The sequence below is a fragment of the Arvicola amphibius genome, chromosome 5 (genome assembly GCF_903992535.2).
Source record: "Arvicola amphibius chromosome 5, mArvAmp1.2, whole genome shotgun sequence".
NCBI lineage: Eukaryota > Metazoa > Chordata > Mammalia > Rodentia > Cricetidae > Arvicola > Arvicola amphibius.
The window spans coordinates 24,625,007-24,645,220 of NC_052051.1; the positions used below are offsets into that span (position 1 = coordinate 24,625,007).

Sequence of the window (20,214 nt, forward strand, 5' to 3'; positions counted from 1 at the left end):
CCTTGAGGGGACCCCATTGTTCTTTCTAATCAATCAAGAAAGATGTGCTAAAGACCTGGGAATACACTTGGCACAGGAGACCACTTCCTAAATATAATCCCAGTAGCACAGACACTGAGAGCAACAATTAATAAATGGAACCTCCTGAAACTGAGAAGTTTCTGTAAAGCAAAGGACATGGTCAACAAGACAAAATGACAGCCTACAAAATGGGAAAAGAACTTCACCAACCCCACATCAGACAGAGGCCTGATCTCCAAAATATATAAAGAACTCAAGAAATTGGCCTTCACAAGAACAAATAATCCAATAAAAAATGGGGTACAGACCTAAACAGAGAACGCTCAACAGATGAATCTAAAATGGCTGAAAGACACTTAAGGAAATGCTCAACATCCTTAGTCATCAGAGAAATGCAAATCAAAACAACGCTGAGATTCCATCTTATACCCATAAGAATGGCCAAGATCAAAAACACTGGTAACAGCTTATGCTGAAGAGGATGTGGGGTACAGGGAACACTCCTGCATTGCTGGTGGGAATGCAAGCTGGTACAGCATGTACAGCTGCTTTGGAAATCAGTATGGCGATTTCTCAGAAAATTAGGAAACAACCTTCCTCAAAACCCAGCAATACCACTTTTGGGTATATATCCAAAGGATGCTCAATCGTACTACAAAGACATGTGTTCAACTATGTTCATAGCAGCATTATTCATAATAGACATAACCTGGAAACAACCTAAATGCCCCTCAACCAAGGAATGGATAAAGAAGATGTGGTACATTTATACAATGGAGTACTGCATAGCAGAAAAAAATAATGACATCATGACATTTGTAGGCAATGGATGGAGCTAGAAAACAACATATTGAGTGAGGTAACTCAGACTCAGAAAGACAAATATCATATTTACTCACTCATAAGTGGCTTTTAGACATAAAGCAAAGAAAAACCAGCATGCAATTCACAATCCTAGACAACAAAGAGGACTCTTAAGAGAGACATACATACATACATCTACATGGGAAGTAGAAAAAGACAAGACCTGAGTAAATTGGGAGCATGGGGACCATGGGAGAGAGCATAAGGGGAGGAGAGCGGAGAAAAGCATATAGCTCAAAATAAAATAAAATAAAATAAAATAAAAACTTCAAAAGGTGCCATTACAACTTTGAAGCACTAGATGGCACTGTAGCCAATTTCTGGGTCAGGGAAGCAGCCAGAAACTAAACCACAGCCGTCACCTTTGAAGGTGGGAGACTTGTGTGTAAGCACATGGGCGGGGGCGCGCGCACACTCATCCTGTGCCTACATTCTGACTCTCAGAGTCAGGGGACAGTTTTCCTGAAGGGTTCTTTTGCCCTCGGCATGTTCAGTCAACATCCTCCAAAGAATGTGGCTCTAGTAGGGAGTTTCCTTAGGTTTGCTAGGCTTTTTTCTTTTCCTCCTGCAAAACGGCAACACCCCCACATCAGGGCATCTTGGCCCACAGATTCAGTTTGCAGGGCAAACCCCACCTTGTGCTCTGATGATACAGTGTAACTTGCAGTTTGTCCAAGTTTCCTTGGGATCACTGAGTCCGCTGAGTGGCAGCTTGGCTCCGAGGCTTTCCTGGCGCACAGCACGAGGGGCGCACCCTCATCTCGACAACACCACTGTGCTTCCCAGCATGGAAAGCCTTGGAGCCTGGGCAAGGCCGTGACCTAAACCAGGTGTATGGGTTTTCTCCTCCTCTCACTAAAGCCCTGGGTTCGTGTGGTGACTGTACCAGTGCCTTTCTCAAGATTCCTCTGCCACAGGGAGCAGCCAAGGCTCCTGCCATCAAAACTGAAACCCTAACGGGGAGGACAGAGGAGAGAAGAGCAATGTGGACCCTCCTGGGCATGGCCCATGACACTCCCACTCCCACCTCACTGAACACGGTTAGACATGGGACCGCTTAGTGGTGCAAGAGGGTCTGAGCAATGTAATTTCTGAGACAAATCGTGCTAAACATCAGGGGACCGTTCCTGAAGACAAGGAGAGCAGGTGCAGGAGATGACTAGCGGAGAGCCTGGGAGTGGGTGGATCTCCACTGCTCCCAACCTCCCTCCCCCCAGCTCCAGAATCTCTTTCCTTCCCTACCCATGACCTAAACCTGAGGGCAGAATGGGGCTTAGGAAGGGGATCTGGAAGAAAGGGGGAATGAAGAATACATCTTTATGGGACTAGAGATGGCTCAGTGATTAAGATAAGGCTACTCTTTTAGGGGACCCTGGCTCAGTTCCCAGGACCCATGTGGCAGGCTCACAACTCTTAACTCCAGTCCCAGGGAACCCCATGCCCTCTTCTGACGTCGGTGGTATAGGCATGCACATGATGCACAAACATACATGCAGGCAAAATGTTGATGCCCACAAAATAATAAAATAATCTTGAAGAAAAAAATAGCCCTTCCATGCTCTTGTACACCAGAGAAGCTAAATGTCTTTTTCTTTAAATGGACTTTTGTTTTGAACTGTTCAGGTCTATACTAAAGAATAAAAACTAATGTAATAAGTATCCCAGTGTGTATGTGTACGTTTGTGCAACAGGCATATGTGTGCATGACCATGTGGAGGCCAGAGGTCAACACTGGGTGTCTTCCTCAATTCGGTCTCTACTCTGTTTGTTTGTTTCGATCAGGGTCTCTTGCTGAACTCAGAGCTCTCGAATTTGGCTAGGCTGACTGGCTAGCAAGCTCCAGGGGATCCCCCTGCATCTGCATCCCTGGCACTGGAATTACAGCCATATTCTACACTAACTGGCTTTTTGTGTGGGTGCTGGAGATCAGAACTCGAGGCCTCCTGCTTTCATAGCAGGCACTTTACTGGCCGAGCTGTCTTCCCACCCACCCACCCTCATCAGCCATTTTGACCAGTTCTTTCCATGTACATGTCTGCATCAAATTTTAGGAAGTTAAAAAACAGATGAGGTCTCAAGTCTTATTTCCCATGGCCTCTCCCACATCTGCACCAGAGGTACCCCCATACTGAGTTAAATGTGCATGCACCCTTATATGTCTCTCATTCTTCGGATGCCTCGTGTATAGGCAGCGCTACAGATCACGGTTCTGCTGTTGAACTCAGATGGTAACTTGTACATGACTCATCCACACAACTTGCTCTTTCTTCTCAGCGTTGGCTTTGAGCTGCGTCCGCAATGATAACCGACCCTGCCTCAGCCGTTTATCATGGCCATGCTGTGTGTGTGGTGCACGGCTGTGGCGTATGACTACACCACCACGTATTTATCTGTCCTCCCCAAAGCGGGTTCTCTTTTGTGACTGTGCTATTAAGCCGCACCACAGTAAGCATCTCTGTCAGGGTCTCTTGGCGCAGATATACAAGAGTTTCTTGGCTTTGTGGTTTCCCGAGTGAGTCTGTGACGGGCAGTGACAGATCACCTGGTAGATTCTCGAGTCTTTCTTTAGACCTCCTGTAACGATTTGAATCTGAAATGGCTCTCCCAGCTTGGCATTTTGAATGGTGCTCCATAGCTGGGGAAACTATTTTGAGAGGCTGGAACTGTTGGGAGGTGGGGGCAGCATGGTATAAGTCTGTCACTAAAGGCAGCCTTTGGAAATCTTCCCCTCTCCCACTCTGTGCATCCTGACCCACTGTGATGGGAGCAGCCTCCGCCATGTGCCCCCACAACCATGAACTCCCTGCTCCTCCGTGGCTTCTCTGCCATCAGTGAAGGATCTACTTTAAAACTTTGAGCTCAGATAAACCTCTCCTCCCTGACAGTTGTCCTGTAGCTACTAGGGGATGGAGGGACAGCTCCCTAAACAGCTCTTGGCGTTGAGAAGTTCCCTTAATCTCAACTCTGATAAAACTGGGCCCTTGATCTCAACACAGGAAAGCATTTCAGGGCAGTCTAGCACGGAGTGGAGTTGGAGTTTGTTAGAAATAGAAAAGGGCTCAGAGAAAGCTTACGACATACCCAAGAGCACTGTGAGGTGGGTGCTTCTGAAAAGCAGTCACACTAAGTGCCCTAATGGTGACAATGTAAAGGACTTTGGGAGCTTTTGAAAATTCATAGTGCTCTCTCTCTCTCTCTCTCTCTCTCTCTCTCTCCTCTCTCTCTCTCTCTCCCCTCTCTCCTCTCTCTTTCTTCCCTCTCTCCCCTCTCTCCTCTCTCTCTTCTCTCTTCTCTCTCTCTTCTCTCTCCTCTCTCTCTCCTCTCTCTCTCCTCTCTCTCTTCTCTCTCTCTGTCTCTCTCTCTCTCTCTCTCTCTCTCTCTCTCTCTCTCTCTCTCTCTCTCTCTGTGTGTGTGTGTGTGTGTGTGTGTGTGATGCACATCCATTCAGAGAGCAGAAGAGAACATGGAGTATCTTCCTCTCTTGCCTTCCATTTTGTCTCTTCAAGACAGGCCTTCTCACTGAACTTGGAGCTCTCATTGGCTAGGCCGGCTGCCCATCAGGCTCCTGAATCCACCTGTTTCCACCGTTCAGTGCTGGAGCTACTTGGCTAGTCCTGGCTTTCAGGTGGTGCTGAAGATTTGAATTCAGATTCTCTATCTCTGATACTGTCGACAAGCACTTGCTAGTGCTCTTGACCATTAAGCCATCTCCCTAGTCCCTGCTGAATGGGTTCACAAGGTACCTGACCTTCTCTATGTCTATTCCCTCTTTGGATCATTGATGATCATTGAGTTTCTGGGGTGTCTCTGGGGTGTCTTGGGTGGAATTATAATCTGATAAAGTAAAACCACAAGCCACTGGAGCTGCTCAAGGAGGTCCTAGAAAATTTCAGGTTTCCAGCTGGAAGGAGAAAAGGTACATGCTGGTGATTGTATTGAGATGATGTTTCTCTGCTGGTGAGTCTGCAGAGTGCGGGGCTCCTTTCCCATCTCACGTTCCCATATTTTTCTCTATCTTGCCTCAGCATCACCACCGTAACCAATCACAGAGCTATTCTGGAGTGGGGTCAGATGTCAAACTACTAGGTGTGAGAAGGCATGTCTTCAGATTTACTGGATGCTATTAGACTTCTTTCCAGGGCTTACACCAGCAGAGGGAGAAGTTTCCTTTCATGCCAAACAGGTTTTGCTGAGTGAGTGGGGGAACCTGGCTCCATCTGGGTCTGGAAGTGTTGCTCTCTCTAGTCTGGGGCCCTCTCGTACCTTCACACTTTCTCTTGGGTGTCAGCTGCCTGCAGCTTTGGAAACCCCAAGTCTTTATTCTCCTGTCCCAATTCTACACATTCTTTCCCTGGAGCAAGTGCACTGAGGGTACTGGCACTTTCCCGGTACCCAGGGTGTGTCACGGGGTACACATCTGCTACAGTGTGGCCCTGTGAGGGCCACATCAGTCAGCTCCTCCGGTGTAAGTGACAGAACTAGGGTGACGAGGTGCAAGGCTCTCAGGTTTCTGGATTGGGAGATGGAGAGAGAGGCAGAAACCCAGCAAGTCTAAGCAGAGAGCTTGGATGTTCCCACGTGTCCCTTACTGTGTACCAGGCATAACATATCGTCCAGGCTTTGCGGACAGGAGGAGGGGTGGCCCCTCTAGGGAGGTTCTGGCACCTCTCACACCAAAGGCATCTCAGTGAGGAAGATACACACGGATGGGAACAGAAGGGCTGGGAGGTGGAGAGCCAAGGATGTCCTCTCCTGAGGACCCATGGCCTCAGGTCAGTCAGAGGGGGTAACCAGCTCATCCAATGTCCCAGCTCGATGAGGTGTGAAGACAGAGCAATTCAGGGCTCTCTGGGCAGCTTCAGTGTCCTTTCAAATCCCAGCTCTTCTCACTACCCATCCTCAGTGGTCTCCACTGTTCCCTCTCTGCCGGGCGCCTGCCTCTGCAAGACATAAGCAGACCCTATGGCCTGGCTCCTCCATAGATCCCCTTGCAGCAAGCTCCTTGTGCTTGCCATGAAGTCTGGGGGCTTTCTGCTGCCTTTCTCTGCCTGCTCCCCCAGGTTCCTCCATTCAGAGAGATACACGGAAAGGCTGGTGTCAGGGCTGGGCATGAAAACTTAGCGCTCCACGTGGTTTGGCAAAGATCTCCCTGCGAGCCTTGGCATAGAGCATACGACTCCAGTCCAAACTATTGCTCATCTTCTCCCCAGCTTTGCATCCTCATTCATCCTTCATCCTTCCTCCCCTTGACTTCCTGAACCCAGTGTGGCAGGAGCTTTTGTGATGGTGACAGCGGAGACTGGAGTATTGTTCAGGAACTGAGAAAGAAGGTGATGGTCTCACCCGTCCCCATGTATGCAACACACACACACACACACACACACACACACACACACAAATACTGTTTTAGTAAAGAGTAAATGTGTCTGTAATAGAAAAGTCCAGGTAGCAGTGTCTGAGCAAAGTAGACATTGATTTCTGTCATATCAGCAGTCTATAAATGCCTACCTCTATGTCCCATGCACCAGATTTTGATCACATGATATCTAGTAGTCGGAGATGCTTGGAAATGTTGTCTTCTATTGCATCCAGCTAATAGCCCAATGAGTCCATCTAAGTAGCTCACATGTGTGATTTGGCTATCTTTCTCCCGTCTGGTCTGTCTGCAGCAGGCACCGGTCTGGGGGGCAACTGCACGGGCTGTGTCATATGCTCAGAGGAGAATGGCTGTTCCACCTGCCAGCAGAGGCTCTTCCTGTTCATCCGCCGGGAAGGGATCCGTCAGTATGGCAAGTGTGTGCACGACTGTCCCCTGGGCTTCTTCGGAATCCGTGGCCAGGAGGCCAACAGGTGCAAGAGTACGTGTCTCCTCCCACGTAGGCAAGCTTAGATAGAGCTACCCGGCATTCCACCCTCTCCCCACACATACCCTGGGAGGAAGCAGAAGCATGCCCAAGTCCAAGCTTGCTGGTTATAGCCAACCCTGCAGTCCTAGGCCAGGTCATCTCCTCTCTGTGAGCTCTAAGAGGACACCAGCAGGTCTCAGCACAAACAGGGCAGGGAACCTCCACTTCTATCCAGGTTCTACATGACCGCCAGTAGGTTACTCACATCCTCTGGGTCTAGCTCTCGTAGGAAGGCAGCCCTGGCCTTTTTTCCATTTTTGCTGTGACCTAGGACAAATCACTAATCTCGGATCCTTGTGGGTAAAGGACAAGGAAGCTTCATTCCCGGCCCAGATTGGCTATGTGATGCCTAGGGTATCCCTTCCCGTGCTCAACCTCAGCTTAGATGAGAAAGGAAGGCATCTCCTATGCAGTCCACCTCACCAGTTTCCAAGTCTGAGCTGCCGACAAGATACTGAGTCCAGACCCCAGTGAGCTGCACAGAGACCCTCCCTCCTCAGGCAGGCCCATGACTTCTGGTGTCTCTGTCTCTGTTGCAGAATGTGGGGCCACGTGCGAGAGCTGTTTCAGCCAGGACTTCTGTATCCGGTGCAAAAGGCGGTTTCATCTATACAAAGGGAAGTGCCTGCCCACCTGTCCGCCAGGCACCTTGACCCACCAGAGTACCCGGGAATGCCAGGGTGAGTGAGACACTGGCCACCTGCCCTGGCCTTGGGGAGATGTCAGGAGACCTGGAAACAGTCAGTGAGATGTTATGGGGTGATGGGTAGCCCAGCCCCATGTTGGTACACAGAGAATCTTCAGGGCTCTAGTGCCACTGTCACCACCAACTCTTGACATTACTGTTGTTACCAAGGGTGTTCTCACCAGCAAGGCAACAAGGAACAGTGTTACAGTAGCTTCTCAGAAAGTCACTTCATCTGCGTCTCGGGGCTTCTCTGAAGATTTTTAAAAAGTAACAACACAGGGCCAGGCAAGTGGCTCTATGAGAAAAGGGGTGGATTCCCAGCACCCACATAAAAGCACTGTGAGAGACAGGTGGACCCCCCTGGGATGGCCGAGAGCTCCGCCCTCACACTTTAGTAGGAGACAGAAAGTATGTGCAATTGGTATGTAGCATGTTAGGTGCAACATCATTGAAAGGGATGCTGAAGCAGCATAGAGTTCCTGGACCCACCCACCAGTCACTCCCTGCATCTTTCTTCCTTGTTATGGCTGCCTGGGTTGTCTCTCCCATGCATGACCAGAAAATATAAGGCAGCAATCTGAAAAATGCCTCTGCTGCTCAAGGTCCTTCTGTGGCTCCTGCTATCCTCTGGCAGAGTCCTGGCCAATCAGGTTCCCCGTCTATAACCTCTTCACGCATCTTCCTCCTCTTCCAGGCTGGGCCTGCCTAAATGGGGTTTCCACTCACTGGAAGCACCTCCTACTTCTCCTTCCCACCCCACTGGACAGTCAGTACCACAGCATCCTCCAGGAAGAAGGCTTCCTGGACCTAAGGATGTGGCCCATTCCTCTTCTGGGTTCCCATAGCCTCTGTACCCTCTAGAACTGCACAAAGTACCCCTGCCTTCGTGGTACAGAATCTCAACATAGTGCATTCTGGGAGGGAGGCAGGTGCATTCTGGGAGGAAGGCAGGTACTTTCTGGGAGGGAGGCAGGTACATTCTGGGAGGGAGGCAGGTGCATTCTGGGAGGGAGGTGGGTGTCTCATCTGCAACTGCCCTTCTGTAATGCAACCCTGGGTCTCACAGTAGGTGATCAATCTTGACTTGTCAGGTGACTCCATTGGGTAGTGGCAGCATAGGTACCTCGGTCTAGGGACCTGTTCCCACCCTGCTCTGTATACCAGTTCCTGCTGCAGGCCTCAGCACCTAAGACTGCAAGTTGGGACATTCACTGTCCCCTGAGCTGGGTGCTGCCTCCTGCTCAGAAGTGATTGGAATGATTCTGAAATTTCCTTTTCTGAGAGCTTTCTGTCCGTCACCTCATTGTCCCTCACAATAGCACTGTAGAAGGCTTTGTCTTTCTACAGTTCTTAAAAGGCATATGGTCGAGTTCAAAGCTAGAACCCTGATCCTGAGGACCTTTTAGAGTCAGCTACCTCTGTGCCTGTCCCTAACCCCTATCCCTTTCTGAATTACAGCCACTTGGGCTCTCAGATCCTGCCAGCCGGGGAGGCTTAATTCAGCTCTGTTACCTCCCTAAGAAGCCTTCTGCTTCACTGGCAGGAGCCGGCTCTGGCTTCTAGCACAGCCTTGGTGGGGCTCTTTGCAGGCTCCTGCAAGCAGCAGTCTCTATGCATGTTCTCTGCATCCAGAGCTCCTCAGATCCCTGGTCCTTGAATCCAAGAGGCAAACACTGACTCACCTGTCTGTCTCCCTTCACCCACAGAGGAGTGTGAGCCAAGCCCATGGGGCAGCTGGAGTCCCTGCATACACAATGGGAAGACCTGCGGCTCAGGCTGGGGCCTAGAAACCCGGGTACGGGAGGCTGGCCCAGCCAAGCAGGAGGAGACGGCAAGTTGCCGAGTGTTATCCGAGTCCAGAAAATGTCCTATAAAGAGGCCCTGCCCAGGAGGTGAGTACTAAGCCTGCACGGCTGCATGGGAAAAACCCATGGGTGATTTCTAGCGTCCAGGGACAGAGACAACCCCACAGATGGCATCTGCAAGGCCACCTGAAAGGCCCCTGCCTGCCAGCCCTTCCTGAGAACTAAGCATCACCCTGTGAAGTACTTACAGAGAAGGGTCCCAGATACAGTAGGGAGAATGATTTGCAGTGCCCAGACCCCTATGCTGCAAGGACTTTGGAACAAGCTGCTAGTTCTAGTGGAGTTCCTGGGAAAGCCTGAGAAGTTGGGGCTGGGGATGCAATGCAGTGCAGTATCCATACTGTAATACAAAAGAGAAGCAATGCCAAGAAGCAGATGCTTGACCCAGCATACAGGGATGAGTTGGAGTCAGGTCCCAGGAATGCAGAGAGCCGAGGTTGCCATAGAGATTTGAGTGAAACACTCTAAAACCCCAGGCACACGTGTGCGAAGAGATCTCAGCTCTGAAGAATCAATGCTGTCAGCTATGCAACAGTAGAATGGGAGACTGTGCCTATACCACCCCACTAAATACTGCAGGAACCCCTTCCCTTGGGCAGGCAAGACCACAGATTTCCAGTGGAGACCACTAAGAACCCCAAAAGAGAGGGTTGTGAAGTACAAGAGGCATCGGCACAAAGAAGCAATGTTTAGGATATGAGCATGGTGTGTTAGATTCTCTATAGTCACTGGCTCATTTGATCTGCACAAGGACTATGATGTAGGCATGGTTACTATCCTGTTTTAGGAGATGGAGGCCCACAGAACTTAAATTCCTGGCCCCAGGGTCACATAGCCAAGAGTAGGTGTACCTGGAGGCCAAACGTTAATCAGTGGGCAAAGAAGACTCTAAGTCATAGTCAGCAGTGAAAGACATGAAGCCAGGACACAGGACACACAGCTGGGACATCGCAGAGCCAGAATTTAAATCCAGGGACTCTCCTACCCCCATCACTACCCACACTAACACAATGGGCAGTTGGGACAGAGAGTGGAGCCTAGGTGAGACTATACACCCAAAACTCGAGGAGAGCCCTTTCTCAGATAATGACCCTAGGAGCTGTGGCCACAGACACTCTGTGATGATTGCTGTGAGTGGCGTATGCTGAGTGTACGTATGAGTTCCCAGAAGCCTGCAGAGCCTGCTGGTATATGCCTCAGCCCTGGCACCTTTTCCACTCCGAGGTTTTCCGAGGTCCCCTTCCGGAATCCTCTCCTGTCATGTCGTGTCGTAGCACTGACACCGCTAGGGGAAGCCTTGCTCTTTCTGCAGCTCTGTATGGTGAGTCTGTGGTCTCGGGAGGGCGAGGCTGACTCTGATGCTGGAGCGGGACCCAGATGTCAACTATGTGGGATGAGTAGGTGCGTGGGTGCAGGGAAGATGGATGGGTGAGGGAGTGGCTAGGTCGATAGTTGTGTGAGTGGGTGGGCAGATGGGTGGGTAGGTAGAGAGTTAGGTGAGTGGGTAGATGGATGGGTGGGTGCATGGGTTGGAGGACATGGGTGAGTGGGTAAGTGGATGGGAAGTAGGTAGCTTTGTGAGCGCATGGCTAGATGAGTGGGAGGGTGCATGGGTGAGTGGGAGGGTGCACGGGTGAGTGGGAGGGTGCATGGGTGAGTGGGAGGGTGCACGGGTGAGTGGGAGGGTGCATGGGTGAGTGGGAGGGTGCATGGGTGAGTGGGAGGGTGCATGGGTGTAGATGGAAGTGTGCATAGTCAGTGGTCTGGCATAGGAGAAGGATGGGGAGTACCCTCATCTGGGAAGATTGCTCCAGGGAGCTGGCATATACGTAGAAAAGCATGCAAGCAGCGTGGAGTACACAGGGAAGCTCAGACAGGCCTACTGAAAAAGTGACCAGAAAGGAGCTGCCAAAGGAGGCTGCCAGAGGACCTGTCAGGATATTGAGCTCTCCTAAAGACAGCATGCTGGGATCTCTGCCACGCCCTATGCCATCTGGCCACTAGCCACCCAGTTAGCCTTAGCCCAGATGAGCTTCTCTGAAGGGAAATCAGAACTGGTCCCAGGAACTCTAGGCCGCTGAGCAAGTTAATCCTCTGGCCAGCCTTTGGTCATCTTATCTGAGAAACGAGACTAATCCAGTGCTCACACTGGACTGTATTCCTCCGGGATTGGTGGGACATGCTGCGGTCTAACTGAGACCTGGGTCTAGGATTTGCAGCCAGCCCCTTGTACTGTGGGAGCAGCCAAAGCCAACCCCTTTCCCTGCCTGTCAAATGGGATAGAAATAGTAGTTTTCACTCCCAATTGCGTGAATTTACTCTCCATACTCTCGGGTCATCTGGCCCACACCAGGAGCAGCTAAATCTCAGGGTCTCGAGCTATCAGGCTGCTAGTGAGGGCAGATCCTGGCTGGGAGTAGCTGGGAAGCTGACAGGAACTTTGTGTAAAGAAGACAAAGTCTCCAGCAGGAAGCCTTATTAACAGGAAGTACATGTGTAGAGAGGCATGGGGAGCCCTGGGCGGCCATTCAAAGTCCTGACAGGTGCTGATCCAAGTGGTCCTGCAGCCCTTAAAGGATGTTGCCTGACTCCACCTCCGCTCCAGCCATTCCCTCCTCAAGCCAGTGTCCTCCTGATCCCCTAGGAATCTCCAACGACGAGTCTGCCGCGAGCAATTTCACCTGCAGCCTCAAATTTAAAACGGGGACTTTGAATCCAGCACTCAGAACCTGCTGGGAATATTTGGGCTTCCCTCATCTCTCAGGACCTCCATGGACCTGTGTTCTCTTACAGAGAGAAACCCCAGGCAGAAGAGCCGGAAGGATCGGAAGGATCGGAAGGATCGACGCCAGCGCAAGGACAGGAAATTGGAGCGCAAGCCACAGTTGCCTGGCTCACAGTGACCCCTCTCCACCTCCGGCATCTGACCTCTGCCCTTGGCTTGCTGCCTTCTTCCCCTGTGACCTCTTCCCTTCCCCCTGCCCTGCTCTTTACCCACATCCTTCACTCTTTCTACCTTGCCTTTCTGTCTCTCCCGTGTTTTCTTCACCTCCTTTCCTCCTCCCTCCCTCCCTTTCTTTACGGAATTCCTTGTTTCATCTTTGGACCTTTTCCTCTCTTCATGTACCTTTTTCCCCCCATTTCCTCCTGCTCTGCTTTCGGTTCTTCTGTCCACTCCCACCCCGTACACAGACACACATAAGAGACGGAGCCTATATCCCCCATGTGGCTCTGTACACCTCAGAGCAAACATTTTTTCTAGATCTTTCTGTGACCCTGTCCTCACCCCACCTTTGCAGAGTTAAAATTAAGGAGGAATAAGGATGAGTGTGACTTGACTAGTCCTGGGAGCACTCAGCGCTGCCTCTGTGATGAGGCCACCTGGGGTGGCTTCCAGACTCTCCCAAGGTCCGGCCCGAGCCCCTTGTTCAGGATGGTGGTGTAGGGGTCACTAGGGGCCCTTTGGCTAGATAGTGATCTTGGGCCCACCAGCACATCCCTTTGGAAGTACCTGCAACACACCCTCAGCGCCCCCCTCAGATCTCCCTCTCATAGTGCCTATGACCCTTCCCCAGCTGACCCCCCCAAGGCCTTTGGGGACCCATGCACAGAGTCAGGTGGGGCTGCTATAAGAACGAGATGAGACTAAGTCTCTCATCTCAAAGGCTATTGAAACTAAAGGGAGTTTAGAGCTGGCCCTGCCCACTCTATTGGCCACCTTGCTTCCTGCCTGCCCATCATACCCACGGAAAAACTGACCGCTTGGGAAGCGACGAGCTTACACACCCAGCCTTCACTTGGTGCATCATGTCTGTGAAGAAGCCTGAGGGTGTTTGGGGGAAATTGCTGGGTTAGCAATTGGGGTGGCTTCCCACTTACCCACCTCCTACGTGGACACCCTAGGTGTTTTCTTTCATTGGGGTTCCCCAGCCTCAGACAGGAAGGACACTGGGAGGAGCCTTCAGGTAGACCAAATAATTGGCAAGTCTGTCCTTACCCCTGCCGATGACCTAGGAGCTGCCCTCGTGGCTGGGGAGGAGTCTGGGATTAGAGGATAGCTGGAGAAGGATGCGGTACAGGCAAGAGAGACTCCACATGACGCCATGTCACCCCCACAGGCAGTGACCCTCGGACTCACCCTACACTTGACAGGTGAGGGTCCTCAGTGCCACTCCTGACCCTGTAGCTGTGTTTCTCCATGGTGTCCTACTGAGAACAGCTGGATGCCCTGTTCACCAGGCCTGGCTCCCCATTTCTCTGTAGAAGTTCACACCCCTGAAATGCATTCTTGATTTAAGACCTTCAGATATTTTTTAAAGAAAGAAAAAAACTCATGAGGGCTTCCTGGGTATCAGATAATGTTAGAACTACCATGCCCATAGGTTCACTGTAGCAGAACCTAAGCTTCCTGGGGCAGCTTCCACCAGAGTGTTCGGGTTGTGGGGACTGACAGGACAGATTGGGCTCACTTTGGAGTGCTTCCGGGATCCTCTTAAGAAGGAGGCTCGGGGGCTCTGTCATTAAATTGCTTGCTGTGCTGCCTCGGGACCTGAGTTTGACTCCCAGCACACACACGAAAAACGTCAGGCATAATGGCATGCCTTCATGGTCACAATGCCGGGGAGGTAGAGACACACAGATGCCTGGGGCTCATTGGCCAGTCAGCGTGCCCCAAAAGGCAGGCTGCAGGTCAGTAAGGAACCTGATCTCAGGAAAGATAGCCAACACCTGGTTGTACACAACAGCCAGAGAGTGGAGAGGGAGCTCACCAGAGCTTCAGCCAGAGGCAAAAGATGACACATGCTAGCAAACTCTCGGCCTCCTGAGTTAGTTACAGCCCAGGCCCCCACTTGTGCTCTATTCGACTTCTTAGAAACCCGAAGCCTCCAGAAAGAGCATGGTCTCACTGAGTCATGGCTATGTCTGGCCTACTACTAACCTGGTGTAAGGTCAGACTGTGAGTCTGGGCCAAACCATCTGCCCTTTTGGGGTTTCCATTACTCCTTTTGATGAAGAGGAGGCAAGCCTAGACTCAACCCATTGCCTACATCTGGAAGGTTCAGCCATGTCCTGGACTTTGAGGTGTTTTTAAAGCTTTAGATTTCAGTGTCCCAGACCTATATACATTATGAACTAGCTGAGCAGCGAACTGAGCTGGGGTGGGAAGGGCACCCTGAGATCCAGGGTCTAGGTTGAGGGCCACAGCTCCAACTCTGACTCCACAGCCCCAAGGTGTGTGTGTGTGTGTGTGTGTGTGTATGTGTGTGTGTGTGTGTGTGTGTGTGTGTAGCTGGGAGATACAGATATGTTCTGTCTGGGGTTCTTAAATCCTAGGCCACAGGAGGCTCCAAATTCCATAGTTGTTACAGGACAAGAGGGGAAGGTCTCTGGCCTGGAATTATCTAGCCATGCTCTTTCCACCATGAGGTGGGGGACCTGATATTCTGCCCCTAAATGAGGGCTCTGGGTATTTTAAAACATTTTCTAATGTATTTAGGTTTAAATAATTCTCCCAGGGTCCTCACCGTAACCTAGGGCTTCAGGCATCCTCCTGTCTACTACTGTTCTTTTGTTCCATTGCTCCCGCCTTCCTGGTAAAGGCTGGGAAAGTTCAGAAATGCTCCATTTCTGTCGTTACGGAGAAGGCCGGTGAGGTTGCTTGACCCCTCAGTGATGATCCAGTGGCAGAAAGGGACACTTTGTTCCTCCTACCCCATTCCTGCTACTCTGTCCTTACCTCCACCAGACCGGTCACCGTGGGCTGCCTATTATTCCCATGTACAGCCACTAGAGGGTGTGACTCAACCAGGAACTGCCAGCCTGTTTGCAGCCCACTCTCTGAACCTGGGGATATATTGCTGTCCTGGAGGACAGGGAGAGACTGCCTCCCAGCCTCAAGTGAACGGTGACTTAGTGGAATGGCCCTCACAGCACCACACGACGACGTCTAGACTCCAGACCCAGGCCCCAGGCCATTTCTAGCCCACAACAGAAACCTGACTCAGAAGACAGCGTCCGACATTCCAGGAGAGCCATAGCGATACCAGCCCCAGGCAACCATGAACATCCCAACTAGTTTTAAGAAATTTCCATTCATCCCGTGGGACCCGTCTGACTTGGAAATGTGCATCCTAATAATAAAAATGATAGTGACGGTGGGTGATGATGTTCCATATTAGTTTAACAATAAAAATGATAGAGACGGTGATGATGGTGTTCCATTTTAGTTTAACAGTAAAAATGACATTGATGGTGGTGATGGTGTTTCTCAGAAAATTGGAAATCAGCCTACCTCAAGATCCAGCAATACTACTCTTGGGAATATACCCCAAAAGATGGTCAATCATACTACAAAAGCATTTGTTCAACTATGTTCATAGCAGCATTATTTGTAATAGCCAGAACCTGGAAACAACCTCAACCAAAGAATGGATAAAGAAAATGTGGCACATTTACACATTAGAGTACTACTCAGCGGTAAAAAAACAATGACCCCTCGAATTTTGCATGCAAATGGATGGAATTAGAAAACACCATCCTGAGTGAGGTAACCCAGACCCAAAAAGATGAATATGGTGTGTGCTCACTCATAAGTAAATACTAGCTATAAACAAAGGACATTGAGCCTATAGTTCATGATCCTAGAGAAGCTAAGTAATAAGGTGAACTCAAAGAAAAACAGATCCACCTGGAAAGTCAAAATAGACAAGATCGCTTGACAAAATTGGGAGCATGGGGGTGGTGAGAGAAGGGAGAGTAGACGGGAAAGAGGAAGGGGGAAGGGGAGGGTTGAGGAGAACTTGAGGGAATGGGATAGTTGAGATGGAGGAAGGACAGAGATGAGAGCAAGGAAAGAGATATCTTGATTAAGGGAGCCATTATAGGCTTAGCAGAAACCTGGCTCTAGAGAAATTCCCAAGAATCTACAAGGATGACCCCGCCTAAGACCCTAAGCAATAGATGAGAGAGGGCCCAATCTTGACTTTCCCTGTAGTCAGACTGATGACTATCTTAATATCACCATAGAACCTTCATCCAGCAACTGATGGAAACAGAGGCAGAGACCCACATCGGAGCACTGGACTGAGCTCCCAAAGTTCAGTCGAAGAGTGGGAGGAGTTTACCTGAGCTAATGGGAGCTCACCAACTTCAGCTGGACTGGGAAGGAACAAGCATAGGACCAAACTAGTCCCTCTGAATGTGGTTGACAGTTGCATGGCTGGGGCAGAGTGTGGGGCCACTGGCAGAGTGGTACCAGGATTTATCCCTACTGCATGTACTGGCTTTTTGGGATCCTGTTCTCTTTGGATGGACACATTGCTCAGCCTAGATATAGTAGGAAGGGCCTTGGACCTTCCCCAAAGCAGTGTGCCTTACCCTCTCTGAGGATTAGATGGGGGTGGAGTGGGAGGTGTGTGGAGGGAATGGGAGGAGGAAAGGGGGTAAAAAAGAAAAAGAAAAAAAAAAAGAAGCCCTGCTTCTTGGCCTCCTTCCTCTGGCTTACTCGGATACTTTTTCTAATACACCCGAGGCTCACCTGTCTAGGGATGGCACCACCCACAGTGGACTGGGGCCTCTCATGTCAATCATGGATCAAAATCATGCCCCACAGACACACCCACATCCCAATCTGATAGTGGCAATTCCTCAGTTGAGGTTCCTCTTTCCAGGTGACTCTACTCTGTGTCAAGTTGACAAAAACTGTACAGAACAGGCAAACAGCATATTTTTCTCTCATGTGAGGAATCTGGTTAAATGCGGGTGCACATCCCTGGGAATGTAAGACACGAAAACAGAAACAGAACTGAGAGGGAGGAAGGCATCTAAGGGGAGGAGGAGAAGAGAATGGAACATGGGTTGTATGTTATGTGGACAGAAACGGAACTGAGAGGGAGGAAGGCGTCTAAGGGGAGGAGGAGAAGAGAAGGACATAGATTATGTGTGACGGGGAAACAGAAGCAGGGAAGAAGCCCAGAAAGAAGGAGAAGGAAGTGGATGGAAATGGGTGGTGGTGGTGGGGGGGGTAAAGACAAAGTGCAACGATGGGCACATTTGGGAACACCCACGGTGGAACCCCTTCTTTTTGTTGTTGTGTTTTGTTCAGTCAGGGTCTTTCTATGTAGCCCTGGCTGACCCGAAACTCGCTCTGTAAACCAGGCTGGCCTTGAACTCACATAGATCCGCCTGCCTCTGCTTCTTCAGTGCTGGGATTAAAGACATGTGCTACTACACCCTACTTAAACCTCTTCCTCTGTAGGCTAGATTTTAATAATAATAATATTAATAAATCACAGTCAAGGTGAGGGATGGAGAAAGGGAGGAAACAGAGACAGAGGGTGGGAGGTTGTAGGACCACCAGATTATCTGAACTGGTTATCTGAACACGGGCTCTGTGCTTGGCAGTCTTCTCCTCCATCAGCCCAACACAGGAAAAGCCATTTCCCGGGAGAACAAGAGCTGCTCAGGTCACACAGCTCGCTGAGGTCACAGTGGTAACCGTTCCTCACAGGTTCTGAGCTACACTGGACAAGCATCTGGACCCATGCCATGGAAGAAGAGAATTCCCTGCCGTGAGCTGCCCTCTGGACTCCACATGTGTGCCATGGTACGTGTGCACACGTGTACACACGTACGCACACACAAAGTCAGTAAATAAAATGTAATTTAAATTTTTCAAAATGTCTTTATTGTTCATTATAGCCACTTAATTTGCGTTTCTCTGTTGACTGATTCTGAATATCTCCTCATGCATTTACTCATTATCAACATTATTAGCACCTGTGGTGGTGAATCTTGATTCTCAGCTTGATTGGCTTGAGGGTGGCCTGGAAGATTAGTATAGCACATTTCTCCTGCCCATGAAGGCTTTTCTGGGGAAGATAAGCCAAGGGTGGGGGTGCTACCCAGAGTATGGGAAGCGCCGCTTCATATGCTGGGGGCCAGGTGGAACAAAGAAAGAGAGAGGAGGTCACTAGTGCAGGCTTTCTGCCTCTCTCTGTCCCTCACTCCCTTCCTCCGTTCCTTTCCCCTTCCTTCCTCCCTCCCCTGCTCCATCCTGGTTACAATGATGTGAACTTCTCTGCTTCCTCACAACAAGTACCCAAATCATAAGCAAAGTGAGTTTGCCCCACACAGTTGTTTCTGTTGTGGATATCTGCCAGGGAAGACTATAGTCTAAGCCAATAGAAAGTTGCTATTAGCGGGCCAGTGACTACACTCGGCGTTTGGATCCCAGTGAGAAAGGCACCTTTCTCAGGGTGAACTTTTAAGCACAAAAAACCATGTCCTGGGCTGACACACTTCAGTTAACAAGACAGCTAGCCAGAAGCGGAACTGCAGAAGCCTAAAAGCAAGGTTAAGGCGTTTAGAGACTTTCCCAGAACTGCAGACTTTGATGGATTAAGTCATTGTTTTCATTTTGGCAGGTGGTGGTGTCTACTGGCTGAGTTTTACAGCTGAATGGTACTTCCATCCTGGAGTCAGTTGTGCTAAGATCTGGGAACTGTTACATTCCTGTCCAGCATTTTGTCACAGAGTCAGGAAAAGTAACCAGTCCAAAAAAATTGTATCAGGGCCATTGCTGTGACTAAGTCTTACCATTTGGTTCTTAAGTCTTTTTTGTTTGTAGAGGAATTAGGAAATTAGATAAGCAGGCTAGAGAAGTCTAGGACATGCTACATAAAACTCAATGGGCAGTTCTAGTGGGTACTCAGAAAACCGGAATGCCAATAGAATGGAGGCAGGGACTCAACCAGTAATTAAATCAAAGGCTGCTGATGCTACGCTCTGGCAAAGACCTTGCCAGAATTTTGCCCATATCCTGAGATTGGGACTGTAGGTTAAACATGGCAGAGGGGATTTCAGGGTGTGGTGGTTTAGATGAAACTGTCCCCCATAGGGTTGCATGTTTGAATACTTGGCCCCTAATTGATGGCACCCTTCAGGAGGCTAAGGAGGTATGGTCTTACTAGAGAAAATTTGTCAGTGGGGGCAGGCTTTGATGCTTCAAAGCCTCATGCCACTCCCAGCGCTTTCTCGCTCTGCTTCCTGCTGTGGATCAAGATGTGAACACTCAGCTTGCTGCTCCAGTTTCTGTGCTCGCCTGCTGCCATGTTTCCCCACCCCAGTGGTGACAGACTCTTAGCCCTCTGTAACCAAATAAGTCCAAATAAACCCTTCCTTCTAGAAATTACCTTGACCATGATGCTTTATCACAGCAATAGAAAAGTAACTACTACACCCAGCATTCAAGCATTGTGATTACTGCCTACATTGAACCAAATTCACAGTGAGGATCAACAGTAAAGAGCAAAGGAAGAAGCTGGGAGGTGGTGGCACACACCTTTAATCCCAGCATTTGGGAGGCAGAGGCAGGCAGATCTCTGTGAGTTCAAGGCCAGCCTGGTCTACAAGAGCTAGTTCCAGGACAGGCTCCAAAGCTACAGAGAAACCCTGTCTCAAAAAACAAAACAACGCAAAACAAAACAAAAAAAGAGGAAAGGAAGAAAGACTGAAAATTTGACAGCTTTGTCAGAAAATATGGTATAAGACTGGACCTAATTTCACAAGAAATTAGCACCACTAAAGAAAGAAGTTAGGAGAGCTGGAGAGATGGCTCAGTTGTTAAGAGCACTGGTTGCTCTTCCAGAGGGCCTGGTTTGATTCCTAGCACCCACATAGTGGCTCATTGACCAACTGTATCTCCAGATCTAGGGGATCCGATACCCTAACTTCTAAAGGCACCAGGTACACACATGGTGCACAGATATATGTGCAGGAGAAAACACACAAAATAGGAGAATAATTTTTAAAAACAAATTTAAAGAATGTGTGTGGTAGTTTGAATATATTTGATCTCCATAAACTCACA

The 20,214-nt window shown here is 49.8% G+C and overlaps 1 protein-coding gene across 1 annotated transcript in view; it reads left to right on the forward strand.

Annotated features, from left to right (window-relative positions):
- Window positions 1-12,247, forward strand: part of Rspo4 (R-spondin 4) — a 33,073-nt gene extending 20,826 nt beyond the window's left edge. The window contains exons 2-5 of the mRNA XM_038329222.1: window positions 6,555-6,743; window positions 7,331-7,471; window positions 9,186-9,371; window positions 12,138-12,247. Coding sequence (XP_038185150.1) covers window positions 6,555-6,743; window positions 7,331-7,471; window positions 9,186-9,371; window positions 12,138-12,247 — 626 coding nt within the window. The remainder of the gene's footprint in view (window positions 1-6,554; window positions 6,744-7,330; window positions 7,472-9,185; window positions 9,372-12,137) is intronic.
- Window positions 12,248-20,214: the final 7,967 nt, after the last annotated feature.